General features: G+C 40.1%; 1 protein-coding gene across 2 annotated transcripts; it reads left to right on the top strand.

Moving 5' to 3' along the window:
- Positions 1–257: 257 nt before the first annotated feature.
- On the top strand, positions 258–14,739 carry COX6B1 (cytochrome c oxidase subunit 6B1). Of its 2 annotated transcripts, none has more exons than XM_075328214.1 (4): positions 258–277; positions 7,453–7,566; positions 8,903–9,003; positions 14,521–14,739. In XM_075328214.1, the coding sequence occupies exons 2-4, from the start codon at positions 7,461–7,463 to the stop codon at positions 14,572–14,574; spliced, it is 261 nt and encodes an 86-aa protein (XP_075184329.1). In that variant the 5' UTR covers positions 258–277; positions 7,453–7,460; the 3' UTR covers positions 14,575–14,739. The 2 variants fall into 2 exon arrangements, with proteins under 2 accessions (XP_075184329.1, XP_075184328.1); XM_075328213.1 differs by lacking the exon at positions 258–277 and adding an exon at positions 5,055–5,161.

Raw genomic sequence — 14,739 nt, 5'->3', positions numbered from 1 at the left:
CTGAATGCACAGCACTTTACTAGAGCAAAGGTATCCTTAGAAGTGGGCAGAGCTGAGGGCAGCAGTGTGATAGCGGCATATGACTGCAGCTATGTACTAGCGGGATCTTTAAATACTCTGCATACCAAGCTGGGGCAGTAATGATTCCTCGTCCTCTGCCCGACCTCCTGTCCTCAGCAGCCGGATCACAAGTGACTGCTGAAAAGTAACAGATAAACCCAGTCATTACATGTCACGGAAATCTATATTCTCCAGATATCAGAAAGAGAAAAGTATTGTAAGTATTGCCAACGGCTGACGCCGAATCATTGTGTTACTGCACATTACCTTAGATAGTAACAAATCAGAGGACACGAGGGACACGTGTTATATTCTTGTACATAGGGACAGTATTATAGTAGTTATATTCTTGTACTTAGGGGCAGTATTATAGTAGTTATATTCTTGTACATAGGAGCAGTATTATAGTAGTTATATTCTTGTACATAGGGGCAGTATTATAGTAGTTATATTCTTGTACATAGGGACAGTATTATTGTAGTTATATTCTTGTACATAGGGGCAGTATTATTGTAGTTATATTCTTGTACATAGGGGCAGTATTATAGTAGTTATATTCTTGTATATAGGGGGCAGTATTATAGTAGTTATATTCTTGTACATAGGGACAGTATTATAGTAATTATATTCTTGACTTCTTGTATATAGGGGCAGTATTATAGTAGTTATATTCCTGTACATAGGGGGCAGTATTATAGTAGTTATATTCTTGTACATAGGGACAGTATTATAGTAGTTATATTCTTGTACATAGGGACAGTATTATTGTAGTTATATTCTTGTACATAGGGACAGTATTATTGTAGTTATATTCTTGTACATAGGGGCAGTATTATAGTAGTTATATTCTTGTATATAGGGGCAGTATTATTGTAGTTATATTCTTGTACATAGGGGCAGTATTATAGTAGTTATATTCTTGTATATAGGGGCAGTATTATAGTAGTTATATTCTTGTACATAGGGGCAGTATTATAGTAGTTATATTCTTGTATATAGGGGCAGTATTATAGTAGTTATATTCTTGTACATAGGGGCAGTATTATAGTAGTTATATTCTTGTACATAGGGGCAGTATTATAGTAGTTATATTCTTGTACATAGGGGCAGTATTATAGTAGTTATATTCTTGTATATAGGGGCAGTATTATAGTAGTTATATTCTTGTACATAGGGGCAGTATTATAGTAGTTATATTCTTGTACATAGGGACAGTATTATAGTAGTTATATTCTTGTACATAGGGGCAGTATTATAGTAGTTATATTCTTGTACATAGGGGGCAGTATTATAGTAGGTATATTCTTGTACATAGGGGGCAGTATTATAGTAGTTATATTCTTGTACATAGGGGCAGTATTATAGTAGTTATATTCTTGTACATAGGGGCAGTATTATAGTAGTTATATTCTTGTACATAGGGGGCAGTATTATAGTAGTTATATTCTTGTACATAGGGGGCAGTATTATAGTAGGTATATTCTTGTACATAGGGGGCAGTATTATAGTAGTTATATTCTTCTATATAGGGGGCAGTATTATAGTAGTTATATTCTTGTACATAGGGGGCAGTATTATAGTAGTTATATTCTTGTACATAGGGGGCAGTGTTATAGTAGTTATAGTCTTGTACATAGGGAGCAGTATTATAGTAGTTATATTCTTGTACATAGGGGGCAGTATTATAGTAGTTATATTCTTGTACATAGGAGCAGTATTATAGTAGTTATATTCTTGTATATAGGAGCAGTATTATAGTAGTTATATTCTTGTACATAGGAGCAGTATTATAGTAGTTATATACTTGTACATAGGGGGCAGTATTATAGTAGTTATATTCTTGTACATAGGGGCAGTATTATAGTAGTTATATTCTTGTATATAGGAGCAGTATTATAGTAGTTATATTCTTGTACATAGGAGCAGTATTCTAGTAGTTATATTCTTGTACATAGGGGGCAGTATTATAGTAGTTATATTCTTGTACATAGGGGGCAGTATTATAGTAGCTATATTCTTGTATATAGGAGCAGTATTATAGTAGTTATATTCTTGTACATAGGAGCAGTATTATAGTAGTTATATTCTTGTACATAGGGGGCAGTATTATAGTAGTTATATTCTTGTACATAGGGGGCAGTATTATAGTAGTTATATTCTTGTATATAGGAGCAGTATTATAGTAGTTATATTCTTGTACATAGGAGCAGTATTATAGTAGTTATATTCTTGTACATAGGGGGCAGTATTATAGTAGTTATATTCTTGTACATAGGGGGCAGTATTATAGTAGTTATATTCTTGTATATAGGAGCAGTATTATAGTAGTTATATTCTTGTACATAGGAGCAGTATTATAGTAGTTATATTCTTGTACATAGGGTGCAGTATTATAGTAGTTATATTCTTGTACATAGGGGCAGTATTATAGTAGTTATATTCTTGTATATAGGAGCAGTATTATAGTAGTTATATTCTTGTACATAGGAGCAGTATTATAGTAGTTATATTCTTGTACATAGGGGGCAGTATTATAGTAGTTATATTCTTGTACATAGGGGGCAGTATTATAGTAGCTATATTCTTGTATATAGGGGCAGTATTATAGTAGTTATATTCGTGTACATAGGGGGCAGTATTATAGTAGTTATATTCTTGTACATAGGGGGCAGTATTATAGTAGCTATATTCTTGTACATAGGGGCAGTATTATAGTAGTTATATTCTTGTATATAGGGGGCAGTATTATAGTAGCTATATTCTTGTATATAGGGGCAGTATTATAGTAGTTATATTCTTGTATATAGGGGGCAGTGAGGATCGCACTTTCAATTGTGTCTGCATCTTAGATGCGGATACAATTGAAAGCAGTGATGAGAGGGGTAGTGGAGCGCTCCCTCTATCATCATTTTCCTGCTGTGTCTGTGGCGCTTTGGCATGCCAGCACAGCCGAGCACGATAACATCACTACTGTGTTCCACTGTGCAGAGCGGCAGAACAGTGGACACGCTTAGGAGACCGGAGCAGCGGGACAATGAGGAGAAGAGAGTATGTATTTAATCACTTCGGCCAGACGACTAAGGGGGTGCATTAAACTATATGGGGGTTATATGCTACTACATGAGGATGCATAATACTATATGGGGGCTTTATAATATTATATGGAAAAATATCAGCGGAGGGCTGTGTGTGAGCCATTATACTATTTGGAGGGATATTACGGGCCATTATACTGTGTGGAGGGCTGTGTGGGAGCCATTATACTATTTGGAGGGATATTAGGGGCCATTATACTGCATAGAGGGCTGTGTGGAGGCCCATTATACTGCATATAGGCCATTATACTATTTGGAGGATAGTAAGAGCCATTATCCTGTGTGGAGGGCTGTGTGGGGTCTGTCATACTGTGTGGAGGGCTGTGTGGGGGCCATTATACTATTTGGAGGATAGTAAGAGCCATTATACTTTGTGGAGGGCTGTGTGGGGTCCATCATACTGCATGGAGGGCTGTGTGGGGTCCGTCATACTGCATGGAGGGCTGTGTGGGGTCCGTCATACTGCATGGAGGGCTGTGTGGGGTCCGTTATACTCTGTGGAGGGCTGTGTGGGGTCCGTCATACTCTGTGGAGGGCTGTGTGGGGTCCGTCATACTGCATGGAGGGCTGTGTGGGGTCCGTCATACTGCATGGAGGGCTGTGTGGGGTCCGTCATACTCTGTGGAGGGCTGTGTGGGGTCCGTCATACTCTGTGGAGGGCTGTGTGGGGTCCGTCATACTGTACGGAGGGCTGTGTGTGGGCCATTATACTATTTGGAGGGATATTAGGGGCCATTATACTGTGTGGAGGGCTGTGTGGGGGCATTATACTATTTGGAGGGATATTAGGGGCCATTATACTGTGTGGAGGGCTGTGTGGGGGCATTATACTATTTGGAGGGATATTAGGGGCCATTATACTGTGTGGAGGGCTGTGTGGGGGCATTATACTATTTGGAGGGATATTAGGGGCCATTATACTGTGTGGAGGGCTGTGTGGGGGCATTATACTATTTGGAGGGATATTAGGGGCCATTATACTGTGTGGAGGGCTGTGTGGGGCCATTATACTATTTGGAGGGATATTAGGGGCCATTATACTGTGTGGAGGGCTGTGTGGGGGCATTATACTATTTGGAGGGATATTAGGGGCCATTATACTGTGTGGAGGGCTGTGTGGGGGCATTATACTATTTGGAGGGATATTAGGGGCCATTATACTGTGTGGAGGGCTGTGTGGGGCCATTATACTATTTGGAGGGATATTAGGGGCCATTATACTGTGTGGAGGGCTGTGTGGGGGCATTATACTATTTGGAGGGATATTAGGGGCCATTATACTGTGTGGAGGGCTGTGTGGGGGCATTATACTATTTGGAGGGATATTAGGGGCCATTATACTGTGTGGAGGGCTGTGTGGGGGTCACAGTTGGGGGATCTTACAGTGTTAGGGGGTCACCATTCATTGCTGGCGTAGTTGTACAGTAGGGTCGCCATACTCTGCTTGTGGAGGGCACTGTGGGGGATCATACAGTGTTTGGGGGGCACACTTTCTGGCTGCAATGAAAGGAGAATCTAGGGGCCTCAATAGGAGGGATATTGCTTGGTAAGGGCAGTAAAGGTGTGCAGCTTTTCGGTGACATTGTTGTTATTTTTGGGGGGGGCCTTCCTCTCGCACACGCTGGACGCGGCGCCTCCTCCTCCCCGCTTTCCGCCCTGTCAGAGGACTATGTGACGTTCCTCACGCACAAAATGGCGCCTGACAATCCGCCCTAGCAACAGCCCAATCGGCCAATAACGACGCAAGCTGTCTTAACCCCTTCGCCGCCTGCCCAGTCAGATTCCCGCCTTCTCGTCGCACTCGCACCCTCAACCGCAGCGGCAGCTCATGAGGTTAAATTACGTGTCACCCGCGTGCATGACGTCACCGCGCTACTCCCGGCGTGCAGTCCGCAATGCCCTTCCTTAGTGCCCTCAGTTGGTGTGACGAGTTTCCGGTAGAAAGCCGCACTTCCGGTCTGTGCGAGCTGTGACATTGAAGCGGGTGTGTGGAGGCAGATCGTGAGGTGAGAGGCCGCGGAGCGGTGCGGGGCGGGGGGAGCACCGGGTAGTATATGGGGGGAGGGAACGGGCCGGCGGAGGGTTATATTACCGACTGGGGAGAATGAGTGCAAACGTACAGGGAAGCCCCACTAAAAGGGACAATTCACTGGGGGGAGATACAAGGTGACATAAGCGAGCAGCGGCCTCAACGGGACTGCTTCATTAACCCTTCATGAGCAGCTCCATCCTTTATTTTTATATATATATATATATATATATATATATATATATATATATATATATATATATATATATATATATATATAATACAATATCTAAAACCATAAACAGTCTTTTGTATTGATGCGTCTCTGGAAATCCCTTCCCAAAAAAAAGCAAAAAGTTGTGTCACTCGTGCAGAATGTGTGAAAAAATAAAATAGGAAATTGCAGATTTTTTTCTACAATAAAATGTGATTTAAAAAAAAAAAACTGTTACCCCAAAAATAGTAAAATTTACCGCTCATCACCTAAACAACCCCCCACAAAGCTCCACAGATGGAAAAAGTCACAAATAACACTCGATTATTTTATTTATTTTGTAATATTTTTTATTTTTATACTATATATTTTTTTTAAATTATGACTATACTTTTTATATTTATTTTTTTATTTTACTATTTTAATTTATATATATATATATATATATATATATGTGTGTGTGTTTTATTTTTAGGTTTTATTTTCTTTTTTATTTAATTTTATTTTTAGAGTACAATTTTATTTTTATATATTTTTATTTCATTTTATATTTACAGTATTTATTTGTTTCATTTTATTAGATAATTTTTTCATTTTATATTTCATTTTTATAATTTCATTTTATTTATATTACAATTTTATTTATTTTTATACATATATTTCATTTTATTTTTTTATATTCTACATTTTGTGTATTTTTTATATTACTATCTTATATTAATAATCATTTTTTTATATAATTTTATTTTTATATTTCATTTTAGTTCTATTACTGTAACATTATATATATATATATATATATATATATATATATATATATATATATATATAAAAATTATTTTTGTATTTTATTCATTTTTTTGTATTTTTGTTTCATTTTCTCTTTTTATTTTAATTTTGGTTTTTAATTTTTTTTTTATCTACTTTATTTAAAAATATATTTTTGTTACAAACTTAGTAATATTTTTTTTTTTTCATGCTGACACCTAAGTGCATGTGCGTTCATTAAGTATTTGAGGCGGAAATTTGCATCTCTTGCCCGGAAAAACAGTTTTTGGTGCAGATTTCTCCCCATTGTTTTATGCAAATATTTTTTTTTCTTCGCCTATTCAGAACCAGCAAAACCGATGAGATTACAGAAATCTCAACACACTTTTTTTGTTTGTTTTTTTTTGCCCAAAATGGAAAACTGCTGTTTTTCTAAGGCTGCGTGCCCACGATCAGTGTTTGGAGGCAGCAGGCTTCAGCTGTGTCCAAAACACTATGTTGTACAGTACAAGCACAGTGAATGGGATTTATAGAAATCTCGTGCCCACTGTGTGTGTACAGTTTGCAGAATGAACTGACCTGCGGTGCGGTTTTCCGAGGCCACAGCATGTCAATTGTTTGCTGCGGAGTTGCAAGTGTCCTCTGCAGGGAGAACAGAAGAGATACCGCAACTTCACACGGGCGGTTGCGGTTTTCTGCGGAGGAGACTCGTGGCCCCACAGGTCAGGACCCACCGTGCCTTATTGGCAGTAAAAAGCACACTTTGCTGGGGTTTTTTTTTTTTTTGCAAAAAAAAAAAAAATTTTGCAAAAAACATCCTGTGTAAACAAAGCCTTAGTGAGTGTGAAATCTGAAGCAATAACGCTGAAAGAATTGACAATCTGCACCAAATCTGCATGGAAAAAATAGCCACGTGTGCAGAGACTTCAGGATTCTCATTCACTTTCTTGGCACCAGGAATCCCTTCAGGTTGTGTGATAAATCTGCAATTTGTGCACAGATTTCAAAGGGTAAAAATAAAAGTATAATAGATGAAGAAAATTAAAATTCGCCTTCTCATAATCGATGGGACCCACTGATGGATCCTACAGATAAACGACCAATCGTGATCCAACACAGGACGACGGCTGTAAGGAACGATATTAGATCGGTTTCTCACATCTGAGTTGTGGTTTGTCCGGCGCAGGAGTGAACGGATATATGTGTGTGTGTGTGTGTGTGTGTATGTGTGTGTGTTATCATATGTTTTCTTTTCTTCTTTTTTTTTTTTTTTTTCTTCTTTCCAGCGAGCAAAATGGGAGACGAGATCCGTACTAAGATTGAGAACTACAAAACCGCTCCATTCGATGCCCGATTTCCAAATCAAAACCAGACCAAACATTGTGTCCAGAACTACCTGGGTAAGAGAAGTGGCATCTGTGCGCAGTGTCCTACTGCATATAGAAGGGATCTCAATCAACCGTCCAGTCACTGTGTACATTACATTACTGATCCTGAGTTACCTCCTGTATTATACTCCAGAGCTGCACTCACTATTCTGCTGGTGCAGTCACTGTGTACATACATTACACTACTGATCCTGAGTTACCTCCTGTATTATACTCCAGAGCTGCACTCACTATTCTGCTCGTGCAGTCACTGTGTACATACATTACATTACTGATCCTGAGTTACCTCCTGTATTATACTCCAGAGCTGCACTCACTATTCTGCTGGTGCAGTCACTGTGGACATACATTACATTACTGATCCTGAGTTACCTCCTGTATTATACTCCAGAGCTGCACTCACTATTCTGCTGGTGCAGTCACTGTGTACATACATTACATTACTGATCCTGAGTTACCTCCTGTATTATACTCCAGAGCTGCACTCACTATTCTGCTGGTGCAGTCACTGTGGACATACATTACATTACTGATCCTGAGTTACCTCCTGTATTATACTCCAGAGCTGCACTCACTATTCTGCTGGTGCAGTCACTGTGTGCATACATTACATTACTGATCCTGAGTTACCTCCTGTATTATCCTCCAGAGCTGCACTCACTATTCTGCTGGTGCAGTCACTGTGTACATACATTACATTACTGATCCTGAGTTACCTCCTGTATTATACTCCAGAGCTGCACTCACTATTCTGCTGGTGCAGTCACTGTGTACATACTTTACATTACTGATCCTGAGTTACCTCCTGTATTATACTCCAGAGCTGCACTCACTATTCTGCTGGTGCAGTCATTGTGTACATACAGTACTGATCCTGAGTTACCTCCTGTATTATACTCCAGAGCTGCACTCACTATTCTGCTGGTGCAGTCACTGTGTACATACATTACATTCGCCCAGTAATGCCCCCTCCCCCGTATTCCTGCTTTTGGTGCTTTTCTGTGGGTCCGGTTGCTCTCGGAGCCTCTTACTGGTGTCTATAAAGGTTATTTATTAACCTGTGATCTGTGCGGAGCTGCGCTCACACCATGGCTGCCGCTCAGTAACTCCTGTTCATCTCCTCTGCAGTAAATCTCTTCTCAGATTTGCATTGTTTTACTTCTACCCGTCCTTTGTATCTCCAGCTTTGGTAAGACTACAGCTCCCAGCATGTGGCTGCGGATGTCGGTTGTGCTGAGGTTTGGGTGGCTGTAAGGTACCCCCCATGATGTCACATAAGGCCGCAGATAAGACGATTCCCCAGACCTGACCTGCTGATTATTTACTGGATTCTTCTGTTTCTTCTCAGATTTTCACCGATGCCAGAAGTCACTGAACGCAAAAGGGATTGACCCCGCCCCATGTGACTGGTACTACCGCGTCTACAGGTCCATGTGCCCCAATTCCTGGGTAAGTGATACTGGGGACCCCCTGATCAGGGGGGATGTCGTATCCCAACAGCGCTCACTGTCAGGATCTCTCGTGCGTCCATGATGCCGTCATTACATAGGAATGTCATCCAGCTCTTCTCACTTTTGCACCAGGAGTCGAGATGTTAGGTCATTGTAGTGTCAATGGCCGTCATTACCTGTCCCAGTCGGTGCGCCCATGGTGGGATAGATGGGTTGTCATAAAAGCCGGGGGTCTGCTCATGAGCCCCCTTGTCTGTCATAACAATTCTCCTGTGAACGCCGACCCGGGGCCAGCGTTTATAGGAGACCATAATTTCTGCTATACACAGCGGTGCTTATGCACTGCAATGTATAGCACAGGTGGTCGGATGATCACCGCTTCAAGTTCCTTAAGAGGACTAGTAAAGAACATGAATATTTATATTCATATATTATATTCATAGATTATAATATATATATATATATATATATATATATATATATATATATATATATATATATATATATATATATATATAATATAATTAATATATTATATATGTAATATATATATATATATATATTTATAAAATAAATATATCTGTATATTATTCTAAAATATAGTATATTATAAAATATATATATCTATGTATTTTATAAAATATATATATATATATATATATATATATATATATATATTTTATAATATATAGTTTAATATATTATATTTATTTTATAATATATATATATATTTATTTTTATTATATATATGTGTATATGTATATATGTATATATGTATGTATAATTTTTTTTTTTTTTTTTTTAAACTTAGTTCAGTCCCTCTTTTGGGGAATTTCTTTTTGTTTTTTTCAGTTTCAGCAGACTTTTTTTTTTATTTTTATTTTTCCTCCTTCCCAGTGCATCATATGATACACTGAATGGTGTCATTCAAAAGTAGAACTATTTCCGCAAAAAAAAGCCCTCTTACGGCGATAGACAGAAAAATTGTAAAAGGTTCTGTAAGGAGGGGAAAAATAAGTTATTATAGCCTATGAAGAGGTTAAAAAAAAAATCACCTCTGTTCTCAAAAATGGAGGGATTTTTAACTTCAAAGCCTCTAACTTGTTGTCAAGGTGACCAACCTCCACTGCACTAGATTAGAGGCGTGTGGTCTCGCATGCTGCTGTGAAGGTGGCCGAATCCGGTTTCATGGTCCTTGCGCTCCTCTGATGTTGCCTTTTCATGCAGCTCCTCAGCCTAAACTGGAGTGCAGCAGCCGGCGGAGATCAGGGGGGTCACCCCTTACCCCCTAAATAACCTATGAAGGACCCCATATATCGTGGTTGGGAGGGGTTCCTGATCAGTGACTTCTTTTATGCGGGCACAGGAGCTGTGTCCACAAAGACACCGTGGGTTTGTCTTACGTGAAAGCCGAGACCCGGCTCTCGCAGCGAGGAACTGTCTTCACGTAATCATATTGACCCGAGAAATAAAGCCGCCTGATCACTTATACCACAAGGCGTGAGAAATAACTGAAACCAATTCTTCAACTGTTACTGTTTTGCTCTTTCTGCCTCCCTCAGATCGCAGTGTAGAGCTGCTCACATTTATCTTGCGCTCTACACTGAGCACTTACACTGGAGATGACAGGTAAATCTCTGAAAAATGAGATTCAGACAAAATTCCCAAAGGAAAATTCACTGAGACCGAGGGAGTCACTTTGACCTCACGTCTGGCCTGTGGTCTGGCGGTGTCCATCTTTTTGCGCCTCTTTTTAGGCATTCACAAAAGTGCGATCAACACTTTTTTTTTTTTTTTTTTTTTTTTTTTTTTTGTTTGTTTACTTTTTGAAAATATGGACACCACTGAACAGAGACCAAACTGAGTCCGGAGTAACTCCACTGCCATATTAGTGAATGGTTTGACCTGAACCACGTATTTCGGAGATGTAGGTGAAAACTCGATGTAAGCGCTCAGCATAGAGCACAGGATAAATGTGAGCTGATGCAAAATGCTCTGTACCAAAATTGGCACCAAATAGCATATAACTCAACCCACAAAAATACAAGTGCCCACTCAGGTCCGTCATCTATTAACGGAAGTATAGGGGACGTCCACGTTACCGGTAGCAAAAAGCTCTGGAAAAGCGCTATGCCCCCCCTCAAAAAAGAAATCCAAAATTTGCACATCCAAAAGCCCTACAATGTGCCTAAACCACAGTTAGTGTCCACATGTTTGGCATTGTTGTAGTGAGGAGAGCCTGCTTAATTTAAGGTGTGCAGGTTTTCAGACGCACGAGCTTGGCACAATGTACTAGGCACTATAATGTACTGGGCACAACAAGGGCTTTATTGGCAATATTTAATTGTGCAACATTCGCTGCGTTTGACACCATGGGTGTTTTCCCAAAGACAAAATCGTCACTACACCCATAGATAAATTCCCACAGTGGTGTAATTTCCAAAATGGGGTCACTTGTTGGAATTTCTGCTGTTCTGGCACCTTCAGGGGCTCTGCCAATGTGGCATGACACCCATTAACGATTCCAGCCAAAATGGTGGTTCAAAATTTAAGAGGCGCTCTTTCCTTCCCTTCCGAGCCCTGTTGTACACCCATACAGTAGATTGCCACCACATATGGGTTATCAGTGTACTCAGGAGAATTTGCACAACAAATTTTGTAAGTTGTGCAATTTTTTTCGGTTACCCTTGCAGGAAAAAAAATTGGCGTTAAACGAACATTTGTGGGATATATATAAATTTTTTTTTTTTTTTTTTTTTTTTTTTTTCTTTAATGTCTCAATATTATAAAATTCTGTGAAGCACATAAGTGTTGAATGTGCTTACCAAACATCTAAATTCTTTGAGGGGGGTCTAGTTTGAAAACTGGGGTCACTTGTGGAGGTTTCAACTATTTAGGCACCTCAGGGGCTCTTCAAATGTGAGATGTCGTCCGCTAAAGATTCCAAACAATTTTGGTTCCAAAAGTCAAATTGGTGCAACCTTCCCTTCCAAGCCCTGCCGTGGGCCCAAACAGTAGATTTCCACCACATATGGGGTATCTGCGTACTCCCGAGAAATTGTACAACAAATTGTACTCTGCATCATTTGTCCAACTCTAGAGCCACCATTACATAGGATTTACACCTGATAACTGCAAACACCACAGAGAAAAACACACTGGGGATGGTGCTTAACCTCAATAATATTCTTTTATTTAATTATTCCAATTAAAATTCCATATACAAACTACACATATGTATACAATTGGGTCCAGTTTTTAATCACACTGGACTGGCTCCAATACCGCATTAATGGGTTTCAGCTAGCTGCAATAACCGTTCATGGCTTATAGTAAGCCTCCACCCAAAGAAAACTGTTGCTATTTCCTAAATATCTGGAGGCTTTCTCCCTTGTAGTCGGATCTCTATAAGTGTATCACCCGGAGCTTGCGGCTGCACTATGTCTCTGGGGATTACAACCGAGATCCGATCACTCTGTGTAGCGATAGTAATGAGGAGTGGAGCGCAGCAAAACTGACCTGTATTTGGTTGGTAGCGGTTGTGCCGTCCTTGGTCCCGACGCGCGTTTCCCTAGTTCTCTGCAATTTTTTTTTTCTATTACCTTTGTGGAAATACAACAATTTGGAGCTATAAGAATATTTTTATGAGAAAAATGTTTTTCATTTTCACGGCTCAATATTGATTTCTATGAAGCCCCCAGGGTTTGAAGGGGCTCACCAAACATCTAGATAAATTCCTTGAGGGGTCTAGTTTGCAAAATGGGGTCAGTTGTGGGGGTTTCCACTATTTAGGCCCATAAGGGGCTCTCCAAATATGACATGGCATCTAGCGATTCCAGATGATTTGGGTTCCAAATGTCAAATTGGTGCAATCTTCCCTTCCGATCCCTGCCGTGCGCTCAAACAGTAGACTTCCACCGCAGATGGGGTATCCCTGTACTCATAAGAAGTTGCACATTTTTTTCTGTTCCCATTGTAGAAGTAAAAAATTAAGAGCTGAAAGAACATTTTTGTTGGAAAAATGTTTATATGTTTCACAGCTCAAGGTTATAATGTTATTCTATGAAGAACCTAAGGGTTGAAGGTGCTCACCAAATATCTAGATAAATTCCTTTATTGGTCTAGTTTGCAAAATGGGGTCACTTTTGGGGGTTTCCACTATTTAGGCCCATAAGGGGCTCTCCAAATGTGACATGGCGTCCGCTAACTATTCCAGACTACTTGGGGTTCCAAAAATCCATGCGCCCAAACAGTACATTTTCACTGCACATGGGGTATCCCTGTACTCATGAAAAATTGCACATTTTTTTCCCTTTACCATTGTGAAAATAAATTTAGAGCTGAAAGAACATTTTGTGGGAAAAATGATTATATATTTCATGGCTCAATGTTATACATTTCTGGGAAGAACCTAAGGGTTGAAGGTGCTCACCAAACATTCAGATAAATTCCTTGAGGGGGTCTAGCTTGGAAAATGGAGTCACTTATGGGGGTTTCCACTATTTAGACACCTCAGGGGTTCTCCAAACCTGACATGGCGTCCGCTAATGATTCCAGACAATTTTGGGTTCTAAAAATCCAATTGGTGCAACCTTCCCTTCCATGCGCCCAAACAGTAGATTTTCACCGCACATGGGGTATCCCTGTACTCATGAGAAATTGCACATTTTTTTCCTTTACCAATGTGGAAATAAATTTAGAGCTGAAAGAACATTTTGTGGAAAAAATGATTATATATTTCATGGCTCAATGTTATACATTTCTGGGAAGAACCTAAGGGTTGAAGGTGCTCACCAAACATCTAGTTAAATTCCATTATCTGTCTAGTTTGCAAAAGGGGGTCACTTGTGGCGGTTTCCACTATCTTAGCCCATAAGAGGCTCTCCCAACCTGACATGGCGTCTGCTAACAATTCCAGGCTATTTGAGGTTCCAAAAATCCAATTGGGCGCACGGAGGGGAAGGCTGCACCAAACAGTAGCTTTCCACCACATATGGGATATTCCTGTACTAAGGAGAAATTGCACAATAAATCTTATTGTACATTTTCTCCTTTTACCCTTGTAAATATTGAAAATTTGGACTAAAGTAACTTTTTTTTCCCCAGGTAATTTGGGGTTCCAAAAGTCAAATTGGTGCAACCTTCCTTTCGGACCTGTGTTGTGCGCCCAAACAGTAGCTTTCCACCACCTATGGGGTATCCCTCTAATCCTTGTAAATAGGCAAAATTTGGGGCTAAGGTAACAGTTTTTCCAGACGAGTTGGGGTTCCAAAAGTCAAATTGGTACAACCTTCCCTTTTGGATCTTTCCTGTGCGCCCAAACAGTAGCTTTCCACCACATATAGGGTATCCCTCTTATCCTTGTAAATAGGGAAAATTTGGGGCTAAAGTAACATTTTTGTGGGAAATGTTTCCTTCCTCTTGTACATGTTATACGAATGACCGGATCATTAACCCCCCTCGTGTGTCAGTCAATGACGTCCTCCGAGCGCCGCTCATGTCTTGTGTTCCGCAGGTGGAGAAGTGGGACGAGCAGAGAGAAGCCGGCACCTACCCCGGGAAGATATAAAGCTGCTCCTCCTGTTGTGGGATCGGACCCTTCACTCATCCGGGGTCGCCTCCTCGTGTCGGCTGGAAACCGTCCGGCGCCCCCCCCCCCCTGCGCTGCTCAACATTGAAGAGATCATCTAGTGCATTTATTTCTATGTCCAAAAATTAAAAACCTGGAAACGTT

This window comes from Anomaloglossus baeobatrachus, chromosome 11 (assembly GCF_048569485.1).
Source record: "Anomaloglossus baeobatrachus isolate aAnoBae1 chromosome 11, aAnoBae1.hap1, whole genome shotgun sequence".
NCBI lineage: Eukaryota > Metazoa > Chordata > Amphibia > Anura > Aromobatidae > Anomaloglossus > Anomaloglossus baeobatrachus.
This window is presented reverse-complemented; position numbering and strand designations above follow the sequence as displayed.